The sequence below is a fragment of the Nipponia nippon genome, unplaced genomic scaffold (assembly GCF_047370975.1).
Source record: "Nipponia nippon isolate SJK-2023a ecotype South Korea unplaced genomic scaffold, ASM4737097v1 scaffold_4, whole genome shotgun sequence".
In the NCBI taxonomy this organism is placed as follows: domain Eukaryota; kingdom Metazoa; phylum Chordata; class Aves; order Pelecaniformes; family Threskiornithidae; genus Nipponia; species Nipponia nippon.
The window spans coordinates 121,340,376-121,352,175 of NW_028262358.1; the positions used below are offsets into that span (position 1 = coordinate 121,340,376).

Genomic DNA, 11,800 nt, shown 5'->3' on the forward strand with positions numbered 1-11,800 from the left:
CTGAAGTTGCTTGACAAGCCAAGGAGCAGAGCGGTGTGAGAGGAGGGAGTGGGTGGAGAGATGCTCTGCCAGGCAGGCAGGATCGCTCTGGCAGTGGCTCTGCCCAGCTTTCACTGTCTCCCCAGGGAGGGAGCCTTTCTCTTACTCCAGGCTTCTCCCCTGCCACACAGAGGGAGGGAGAGAGGAGAAAGCAGAAGGGTCCTTTCACACAGACAGCACCCAACTGCCCGGCTCACGTCTGCAGCAGGCAAGCCATGAGGAAGGGTCTCTTTGCCCCTACCATCACTTCGCCTTTGATTTAAAACTTTCACCCACTTCCCCAAGGGACAATGGAGGAGCAGTACATTTCCAAACTCCACCCGGTAGTGGATTATGGAGCTGGGGTCTTTCTTCTGATCATAGGTGAGTTCTGCCTTCACAGCCTGCTTGTTTGCTTCAAGCCTAGGAGCGGACACACCAGGGCTGCCCTGTCTGTGCTCTGGTCAGCACCGGCAGCTCCAGAGGGAGCTGGACAGAAATGATGATAGAAAATCTATTTCCACACAGGTTCCTGCTTATTGCCTTTGAGTCGGTTGGATGCCAGGATTAATCTCCACTCTCAGATTTGCAATCTTTTGTTTCCCTGCTGAAGACTTGCCAGCATAAGTTTGCCTCTGCGGCATCACAAGTATTCAAAATAAGTTGACTACCACTTATCCTGGCATCTCAGCCCTGTGAATTGAGAGATGAGGCAGCCCATTTCGTGAGACTGATGAGGGGAGAGCAACTTTGGTCTGACCCTTGCGGGGGGGATGTTCATTACGCGTGAAGAGCAGCTGCGTCTTGGTAGGATAAACTGGTATAAAATAGCCACGGGTTTCCAAATAGCAGTTCTGGTTTTTATAACAGCCCGCTTGGCCTGCTGAATGCAGATTTACAATGAAATACAGGTGGGGATATGTACCAGTCTGCTCCAGCATGGCTTTAGCTAAGCATTTTCTTCCTTGTCTGTTTGTTGCATGTACCCAGGTGATTTGTTTACTATTGTCGTAGATTTGGAGAGGAGCTGAATTGGTTTAGGCGTGCAGTCCAACTGAATTTTGCTAAGATGCAAGTACCTTCCTCCCTTCAGCTCATTTGAAAATCCTGGTTGAGATGCATTTAAGAAAGACAAGGCTATATTTTTATGTGCTTTAATAGAGGCTTTGGGCAGCAATGCTGGGCTTCAGCATTTCACATCTCACCCCTGGTTCTACACGCTTTTCCTTGCACCGTGCTGTTCCCTCCGTTGTGCTGACAGCAGAGGGAACAGCTCAGGGTGAGAAAAATCACTATCTGAAAAACAACAAAGGGTTTTTCTTTTAATGTAAGTCAGGACGCCAGGTGTTTTCTCACAGAAAAGTTAAGTACGTAGATGCAGTTCACGGTTTTGCCCCATGCCAGCCAGCAGCCTCACCGGCAGCGGGATGGAGGGGAATTGCATCTGTCAAAGCAAAAGAAAGGGTGGGCCTGGGCGTCCACCCCTGATGGCAAGACTAAGAGCTACTTCCTACCTCTTGCGGAGTGGTTAGGGCTCTCACAGAGGAAAGGGAACGGGGTTCATTTTGGTCCTGAAGCCTGAGGATGTCCCAACCTGCAGCTGTCATTTGGCAGGAGAGTGCTCTTCCCACCAAGCCACAGGTTGCTCTCTGTCACCGAGCGGTCCTGTGCCAAGCCACCGTGGGCATCTCTCTGTGTGCAGACACGCAACTTTTGAGAGCTCATGGAAGTCTTCAAGCATATCCAGAGGTGCCAAGTGAACGTGTGTGATTAGAAAGTGAATGAATGAGGGATGTGGGGTCTCAGATTTGTACCTCTGTTCTGTTCAAGGCTTTCTCTTGGCATCCCTTCCCACTCGTGGATTTATGCCAATGTATTTATTCCATTTTGTTGCACGTGCCTTTATTAATTCCTCTGTGGGCACTTTATTATGGTCTATCTGTGAACAAATGCAGCCTTTCTGCTTTCACAGCGAACGTGACAGAATCTTTTTCTGTTTCACTGCTTCACTTCTGACTTTAGAGGACACCTTCTCAGGAAAACCTTTGATCAAAATGCAGCTCCAGCACAATGTTCACTTGAAAGAAAAGAGAAAACAAGTTGTTTGCTACGTGTAATTTTGACACTGTTGTCATGAACGCTTTGAAGCCCTATGGCATATCTGAATAATGTATGTCTGACACGTCCTTTTGCAAAGCAATCTCTCATCTGTTGCACGCCTCTGGCTAAACAATTTCTATGGTCTGTCTGACTGCACTCAGAGACCACCAGAATAGTGTGGGTGTCTGAACGGCGCCACGTAGTGATTCTCGACCAGCGAGGACCCTGAGCTGCCCAGCCAGCACATCAACTATCAAGGCAGCTCAGAGTCCAGGAGGCTTGTGCTGGGGCTCCAGTGGAAGATACGTTGCAAAGAGGGAAGGCTTTGGGAAGTGGAGGGCACCAGATGAGAGGAGGGGACAAGCAGGCAGGACAGCTGGAGTTCTTCAGTAGGAAGGAGAAGTAAATGGGGATATTACCAGGGAAAAAGGAAGGTGGATAGGCCCTTTTTACCTGATAGTATGTTGTGCAAGATAATGTAAGAGTGGAGGGAATGAGTGTGGGCTATTTACATGATAGGAGCCTCAGGGGAATAGGTGGGATATAGTGCATGGAGGTGGGGGTGTGACATGGAAGTGAAGAGCTATAGTGTAGTGATAGGAAGGGGCAAGATACGGTCTACTCTTCATATGACAAAATTTCCCCCAGTCAGTGAGGCTGGCCAGCACTACAGGAGACTGTGAACAGAAATCTGAAGCTCTCTTTGCTCTAGCAGGTCCATAGTGGAAACACAGCCTGACTGGGAAATCCCTGTCTAGCAGGGAGGCAGGAACTGAAACCCAGGAGCTGGCTGAAGCAAAACAGTGGATGGTGTGGTGAGGATGCCGAGCTGTGTAGCAGCTCTCAGAAATGCCGTCCAGGTGGTATTTCCTATCTGCTATCTAAGAGAACAAGATTCCTCGCCAGCAGAAGAACAAAGTTGCATAGCAGGGCATAGCAGATACACACCAACGTGTTTTCAAAGCATCAGCACAGTACTGTGTTGGCCTGGGAGATGCTGAATTCTGGCTAGCCTCCCAGTCTCTCCTGCCTTCTAGACTTTAGTCCCAGGCTAACAACCAGCACTTTTCACATCCTTTGTATATGTAAGCATTTCACAGATGTGCTAACTATGTGATATTATTGTCTGTGCTGATTCTTCTTTTCCAGCCATCCTGACAATCCTTGGAAACTCAGCTGTCCTTGCTACAGCTGTGAAGCGCTCTTCCCTCCTGAAGTCACCAGAGCTGCTTACAGTCAATTTGGCAGTAGCGGATATTGGAATGGCAATCAGCATGTATCCGCTGGCCATTGCATCCGCCTGGAACCACGCTTGGCTGGGAGGAGATGCGTCCTGCATATATTATGCCCTGATGGGTTTCCTTTTTGGTGTCTGCAGCATGATGACCCTGTGTGCCATGGCCGTGATTCGATTCCTTGTTACCAATTCATCCAAATCTAACAGTAAGTAATTATGTTTCTGGTAACCTTGTAGTGGTGCGTTTGAGCTATTATGTTCAGAGAGATACTTGGCTGAATATGGCATGGAGTATCCGTTCAATAACTGTAGGAATAAGCCTCAACTTTTAGTCTAATATCAAACCTCTAATGTTCCTAGAAGGATCTGACTGAATTCCTTATTAAACAGTGAGGCTTCTCACTTCTCAGTAATACCAAGTGAAAGTACCTGAGGGTGCAGAGCCCAAATTTTTTGCTGGACCAGACTGTCTTATCTCCCTATTTGTGTGCAAGCAGACATAGTGAAACTTGAGAGGAAGGAGTGTTCTCCTGGCATTCCTGGGCTGGGAGCATGGTACATTTTGGGCCAACTTGATCTTGTAAAGCTGCCTGACTTCCCAAACCTTAGATCAGCACTGAGGTTCTGCACTCAGGTCTCACCCAATCCATGGACACTCTCTGTTATGTTTCTCAAGAAGACCAAAGGTTAGGGAACTGCAGCAGCAGCCCAGGCATATTTGTAGCCACTATCCTTCTGTTGGAGAAGTTATGGCAAAAACCGTGTTGCTGAGATGAGGTCCGTATATGCTTGCAGGTCCATATATGCTTGCTCTTTCTCTTTGTTGCAGGTAATAAAATCACCAAGAACACTGTTCGCGTCTTGATTACTTTAATCTGGCTCTACTCCTTGCTCTGGGCCATTCTGCCCTTGGTAGGCTGGGGCTACTACGGTCCTGAGCCATTTGGCATCTCCTGTACAATAGCCTGGAGCAAGTTCCACAACTCCTCCAATGGCTTTTCATTCATCCTGAGCATGTTCCTCCTGTGCACAGTCCTGCCTGCACTGACCATCGTTGCCTGTTACTTGGGGATTGCCTGGAAGATTCACAAAGCGTACCAAGAGATCCAGAATATTGACAGGATCCCTAATGCGGCTAAACTGGAGAAGAAGCTGACATTGGTGAGTTATCCCAGCGATGAGAAGAGTCTGCAGTAATCAGGAGCTTGCAGAGAACTGGCTCTGCTCATGCGTGGTTCATGATGACCCTTCGTTGCTTTTGTCTGGTATTGACTAAAGATGGAGACGTGTTTCCAGTCTTACCCATACTCTGCACTCCTCAGAGGAGTGGGGGGCTCCTGGAAACTTGTCATTTCAGTGGCTTGATCAGGATTATATATCGTAGGTACAACACAGCTTGTTAAACCTCCTTTAGGCAGTTGCACCCATGATTTTCATGAACATATAGATTTCCATTCATGCTGGAATAGCTGTTGAATCCATTCATGTTGTAGTTGGGGTGAAGATCTTGTTCTGTCTTCCTAGGTATTTTTAATTGACTGAGTAGCTATTCTGAGTGAGAGCTGCACAGAAATTCTGTATGGAAACAGGATTTTTTAATATAACATTTTTTTTCCAATAAGTACTTCAGTTGCTCATTTCTTGTGGAAAAGCAGAATTGACCCAAGCTTTCTGCAGGCCAGCTTATTGATAGGCTATACTTTCTGGCTGGGCTGTGTCTCTCGTGACATATTGCAGCCAGAGACAGGGAAGGAGACAAAAACCACAACTGCCTTATAAGAAACCCACCGTGTAGATGTGCTACGTGGGAATAAAAGCATATAGGCACTGTCCAGTGTTACCTGTGCTCATGTCACGACATAGTTCCAGGTATTCCAGCTGGTTCAGGTGTGGTTTCGTCCATCCACCACGTGCCTGAGTATCAGACCCAGCCAGTGCAAGCTGAGAACTGAAGCCCTGTTTCCCTTTCAGATGGCTGTGCTCATCTCGGTCGGCTTCCTGAGCTCGTGGACACCGTACGCAGCAGCCAGCTTCTGGTCCATATTTAACTCCAGCGACTCCCTGCAGCCCATCGTTACGCTGCTGCCGTGTCTGTTTGCCAAATCTTCAACAGCGTATAACCCTTTTATTTACTACATCTTCAGCAAAACTTTCCGTCGTGAAATTAAACAATTGCAGTGTTGCTGTGGCTGGCGAGTTCATTTCTTCAGCACCGACAACTCTGCTGAAAATCCTGTGTCGATGATGTGGAGTGGGAGAGACAACATACGTCTCTCTTCAGCTGCAAAGGTGGAGAGCCAGGGAGATGCAACTCGCTGAAATGCAGTGATGGTTTCACAACGTAGGTCGAAACTTGGGCCCGCTCATGGGTCCAAATGAGCAGGAATGCAGCACATGAGGTTGTCACTGCATATCTCATGTCAAATACAGAGGTTTAAGTATATATTTTTAAGCAACTCTCAAATATTCTTTAAGCTACAAAACAAAAAAAAAAATGCTATTTTTTCCAAGAATTTACACTTTAAAAAATAGATAGATTTATGTACTAAACATGAAAACATGTAAACTAAACTTATTTTCAGGGAAACAGCTATAATTAAAAGAGGATTTATTATTTTGGGTTTTTTTTTTCTTATACTTTTGACTTTTTAATGCAATCTATGTGCACACTCTTGGCTCTATCAATAAAACAGCCATCAGAGAAAACCATAGGTTGAACACAAAGTGTTACCAAATAAATACAGCTGAGAGTGTAGCTTTCCAGCAATACAGACAGAAAACCATATGGGTAGCAAGAAATATTCACTGCCAGGAAAAGATGATAAAGCGGCTGCTATCAAAATGTCTTATAGAGATCTACAGTTCCTTGCTCCACCAGAGGTATGGTTCCAACTCCCCAAAACATAAGGTCGAAAAGGAGTCGAGCAGCCTTAGCCTGAAGAGGTTAGGTGGGAACGTGGCAGTCAGCGAAGGCTGCCTTCTGCCTACCGCAGATAGCACAACGAGAAGTGAAGGAATCTCTTAGCAAAAGGAACTGTGCACTTACGCTGTTGCTTGCTGAGCTGCAACAGCTCTTCTACCATGAAAGCTGTCAGAGCATTTGTTTTCTGGAGGAGCACTCTGTATCACATGCCAAAAGACATCCCCAGGATAACCTGCCCGGCAGCAAGTAATCCTGCGGATGCAGTCCCAGCTCTTATCGCCTCAGTGGGGGCTCCTGAGATACTGAGTTCCCCGCTGGCTCGAGCACTGACACAATTGCAACTGAGAACGGAGTTTGCTGATTCGGTTTAAAGCATACGTACAAGCGTAACATCATTCTGCTAGCCAGCTTTAACAAAAGAGATGCTGAGGTGGGAATGATGAGCTCCTCCAGGAGCTCCTCCAGTTTAAATCGCTCTCTCTCTGACTTACTGTTTGTGATTTTAAAGGACATAAACACGTATCTTTAAGGTTTGAAATGTTGTACAAAATATGGCTTCGTAGCTGCAGCAGTTCTTGCTTCCCCTGCTTGCCCAGCTGGCCACAGCTATCTGCATTCGGTTCGGTGAAGACAACAAGAGTTAAATCACAGGCAGATTTGGCACAGATTTTAGACAACAATCTAAAACAATAGTGAATGGACTTTGAGTTCTTGAAAGCTTTTACCACACTCAAACCGTAGCAATTAGTTTCATTTTATAAACTACAGCTAAGGCCAAGAACAGGATTAAAAGACAGGCTTAAACGCTTCTGTGGCTATGAGAATTTCTGTTCCCGTGGAGCGTGGATTACAAAAGAACAAACAAAACGAGACACGAGCTGTAACATACACCGAGGCACAAATTAATTACTAAGTCGGGGGTTAGGAAACTCTACGGAGCTTGCCTTCCCCTGAACTCCTGCCACTGGCAGCATCACCAACTCTCATAAATATTCCACTAGATTAAACTAGGTTTATTTGTAAAAAGTTGTGAAAAATTCCTAAATTAAGTTGGCCTCCAGGGCGACATTATCTTGTCCTGGGTTGTCGCTCACGGCTGTTCCATACGGCATGAGACTGCGCTCAGTCTTCTGTGCCAGATACAAAGAGGTGAAGCATCCTCTGGGAAACAGTCACCTCCAGCAGCCCGTGGCTCAGGAGAATGGGAAAAGGGAGGAGGAACGTGGGGAGCGGGAGAAAACACCAGTAACTGGGAGGGGAGCCTGTGAAAGCCGAAAGAAAATATTTGGGAAGGGGAGAAGAGGCAGGAGAGCGTTACCAAGTGTGTTTGTGGGGAGGGCGAGGAGATGGCAGTGGGAAATGCAAAAGGGACGATAGTGTAAAACGAAAGAGGGGTCAGAGTAGCGTGTCAGCGGCTGGAGAAAATGTTAACGTGCTGGAAAGGGACTCGTTATCCAAATGTCCATTATCAGCATTGTTTTCAGCTTTAAAAAAATAACCTGATAGGAAAATGAAACTGCATTTTAATAGTCATCTTCCACCTCAGAGTTTTTGCTTTCACTTGCTCGGTTGCTTGCTGTTTAAAATAAATAGCGAAATATATATTGCCATCTGCTGATTGCAGAGGTGTGAACAGAACAATGAGCTGCACATTGCTAATGCAACGTAACGTGGGCTTCCTCTGTGAAAAATTTAGGAGCCGAACAGGTCCACATCCACTCGTAAATGCTTTTAAAGTGTATGCAATATGAAAAATATGCCACTCTACAATACAGACAAAATCTCTGTAAAACCAAAAGATCTGTATATTGTTAATGTTTAAGTATAATCCTTTAATAGCCTGGTTTATTACCTGTTTATGTACTTCATTTTTAAAAATCAAAGTCCAGGTGTTTGTGTATCAAATATGGCTCAAATCTCTTTTTCATTTTTCAGACTCGGTGAGAAGCAAATCAAAACTTCCCCAGCAGAGATTCTGGGTTTTAGATGGGTTTACGTTATATACAGAAAATTTAAAAAGCAGGGCTGCCCTTGACCAGAGAACTAGGAAAGGAAGTATAGCATACTGTGTAGGGGACTGGTTGTTTTTTTCTTAAGTTTCATGAAGTTGATTTCTGGTCAAATTATAACTCTAATTTCCTGATATTTCCCGCCCAGCCCTGGACTGTAGTGTCAACTAAGTGATCTCCTAAGACACTGAAGCAGAACGCACGCATGTACCTCAGGGGCGAATCTGGGCAGCTTATGTTTGCCATCACCAGCGCAGTCATCCCAATACAAATACTGAAGGTAAAATCTCCAAGAGCAGCTGACCTGCTGACATAGGAGGAGTTATCTCACCGAACTGTGGTAATTTACCATGTAGACATCCACATCTCAGCGAGCCACCTTCGGCTCCTTTCTTTCTGTTGAGGATAAATGGAGCTCCCTACCCAGATGATGACCTATAAAGTTAAGTAACACAACTAGCACCCTGATTTGCATTAAAATAAATTGGAATTCAGCGCCTTACTTTGAAAAACCTTCTAGGCGGTTTGTCCATCTCAGCACAGGAATAACTTACAGAAGCAGATCACTTCTATTAATGCTCGATTTTCCATCTGTAAAATTAAATGTGACTCATTTCAGAACAAAGATCAATGATTTGAGGGAGATCATTGTTCTAGCAGTTAGAGCACCAGGCTAACACCGCGCAGACCTGGCTTCCACCCCATCACTTTGCCAGTGACACTGGGCGACTTTGGGGAAATCACTTAAACCTTGTCTTGGGTTCTTCTCTTATCCAGACGGTAGAGACGGGCTTGCTGCTCGTCGTTGTAAAGCACCCGTTGTTTGATGAGCAGCTTCATACAAGTGCAAAAGCACCCATCCTGAAGGTTGTGAAAGACTAAGAATGAAGAACAGATTGCTACTCCCTTACAGTAATTTGTCCTCTGGATCATCTACCATGCTGGGGGGGTTACTTTACCATTGAAAGCCAAGAGGAAAGTTTGTTTCACAGCTAGGGCACTGGCCTGGGACTTGGTGCTGCACCCAAGTCCTTGCTTTATCATGGCTTCTTGCATGAAAGACAACGCATTGTAGTAAGTTAATTCCTACGTGTAAATTAGGATCTCCAAATCTCCAGCCCTTTGTCCCATCTGTATTCCTTGCGTCTTTGCAAATCAGAAAATGTCTACACGTAAAAAAAAAAAAAAATTCTACTATTTTGGAACTTCCCAAGGGAAATGACTCAGCCACACAATAACCTGCCACTACCTTGCCCATTCCTACTGGAAAGACCTAAGTGTCAAGTCCCATGGTTTACAGTTATTTTGTCCTGCAATATGCCAAAAATACTCATATTGAAACAAAACCTTTCAGTATATTTGCAGAGTACCTACTTGATTTTGCGCTAACCCCAATTCTCACCAGCCTGAACAGCAGGTTGATGAGGAGTGTGTGCAGCACCTGGGATTTGAGCTGCTAACCGTTCACCGTTATCAATGAGGGCTGACAACCCGACATCAACTTGTCAGGAAGCACTATGTTCATGGCTGTGCTGCTCCAGCAGCAGAGAACATATGGGAAAAGCATGTTCCGTCTTAGCTTGTCATCCCGTAAGGAATCTCTACTTAGGCAGCGAACTGACGACTCGCTTGAAGGGAAGTCTGTTCACTTGAGTATTTTCTTTCCTTAAAGAGCCTAATACAAACACTGTGCCGGGCGAGAAAACTATTCTTTCCCTAGACCCACCATTTTATTTTCCAGCCTTGATAAGACAAGAGAGAATCGATGTACGTTAGTCAGTCCCAACCTAGCGCTTTCAAGGGCCCTCCTTCAAGGATTGAAGCCTGGAGCGATTCCAATTGAAGTTGGGGGGATTTTTTTATTGAGTTCAAGGGAACAAGATGCAGATTTTAAAGATAGTGGGAGTTAAAAAAAAAAGAGGACTCTGTAAGGCAAACACAGGTAGATGACATAGGTTATCAAAGAGCAGAGAAACCATAGACAGAAAGAAATGAATGAAACCAGTGTCATTATAAAGTTTAGAGGTCACCAACACTTTAACTATGTATTTTCCCAGTTGGCAGGCAAGAAGGCTTGTGAAAAGACATAAGGGAGTATTTTTATTGTTGTTACTTTCTGTATATCCCGGTTTGAACCATACCAATCTTTCTTGGAGGGAATCAGACACTTATAAAGAGTTGAGGATAAACCCCCAACGAGTTTTAATGGCAAAGGTCTGGTTTGGGATCAATACTTTAAACCTTAATTAGAAAGACAGAAGAAAACAGCAAGTCAGTTAGCCTCCTTGTTTCTGAGCAGTGTGAGACTACAGGCACAAGCCCCATTAAACAAGCTTATTTTAAGGAAAGATCTCATAAATTGCAGTCTTTGAAGTGAGGCTACAATGCTATTAACTGGATCTGCAATTTCAGGCAAACCGCAGAAAATCTCATTTTGAATAAAGTATGATGGTGCTGAAGCTCTTAAAAGTGTGCTGCAGCCTCTTCTGCCACGACGCAGATACAAGCACAGAATCACAGAATGCTTTGGGATGGAAGGCACCTTTAAAGGCCATCTAGTCCATCCCCCCTGCAATGGGCAGGGACATCTACAACCAGATCAGGTTGCTCAGAGCCCCATCCAGCCTGGCCTTGAATGTTTCCAGGGATGGGGCATCTACCACCTCTCTGGGCAACCTGTGCCAGTGTTTCACCACCCTCATTGTAAAGAATTTCTTCCTTATATCCAGTCTGAATCTCCCCTCCTTTAGTTTAAAACCATTCCCCCTTGTCCTATCGCTACAGGCCCTGCTAAAAAGTCTGTCCCCATCTTTCTTCTAAGCCCCCTTTAAGTAGTGAAAGGCCAATTATCCCAGGCATTATCCAAAGGCATTATGCCAGGGAGGCTGTAGTCTCATTTTATGATGGGATGGAAAGAGCAGCAAGGCAAAATGAAGTGAAGTGAGATAGGGCCATAATGCCAGGTACCGTCCCCCAAAAGACCCTCACACCCCATTTGCCCTGGATTCCACAAAGGACTTTTCACATGTATCAATCAAATTCCTTCTGGAGGGGAGACAAAAGTGGTGAGAATTTAGGATCAATTTACCTGAAGAAAGTCCAACTGCTAAATAAGCAGGGATAGCAAGAACAATACTGGACAAAAAAACAGAGCTAAGTAAGGGAGAATGAGCACTGAAATGAACTTCACTTGAGAACCAGTGAAGTATCGGGGAAGGGCAGTGATGCAGACAGCGGAGGTGCACAGCTGCTCCTATGTAACTCCTACGGGTTACTGCCAGGTGTGGGATTTGTATCTTATTAAACAAACGATGAACTTTTTGAAAAATTATGGTTTATCTACTTATCTGTTTCTAAAGAGAGTTAAGTCAGATTAATGTTAACATCAAAGTGCTGTTGGATTCAATCACATCTCTGCTGAACTTTAGTGATTTTGCCTGAAGACTTCTAGGTCTACAGTGCCTGCCAAAAAATTCAAAAGAAGTTCTCTGCATGCAAAAAAGATCAACCAAA

At 45.1% G+C, this 11,800-nt stretch overlaps 1 protein-coding gene across 1 annotated transcript; it reads left to right on the top strand.

Annotated features, from left to right (window-relative positions):
• The first annotated feature begins 329 nt into the window (after positions 1-329).
• On the top strand, positions 330-5,674 carry LOC104014670 (opsin-5). Its single transcript, XM_009467341.2, has 4 exons — positions 330-402; positions 3,268-3,561; positions 4,185-4,516; positions 5,327-5,674. The coding sequence occupies exons 1-4, from the start codon at positions 330-332 to the stop codon at positions 5,672-5,674; spliced, it is 1,047 nt and encodes a 348-aa protein (XP_009465616.1).
• The last annotated feature ends 6,126 nt before the right edge of the window (positions 5,675-11,800 follow it).

What these genes read in the sequence shown, in the direction of transcription:
- LOC104014670 (XM_009467341.2), top strand. Translation starts at nt 330, where the DNA reads ATGGAGGAGCAGTACATTTCCAAACTCCACCCGGTAGTGGATTATGGA. An exon ending in GGTCTTTCTTCTGATCATAG is followed by an intron (nt 403 to 3,267) that starts GTGAGTTCTGCC and finishes CTTCTTTTCCAG; the next exon opens with CCATCCTGACAATCCTTGGA. An exon ending in CAATTCATCCAAATCTAACA is followed by an intron (nt 3,562 to 4,184) that starts GTAAGTAATTAT and finishes TCTTTGTTGCAG; the next exon opens with GTAATAAAATCACCAAGAAC.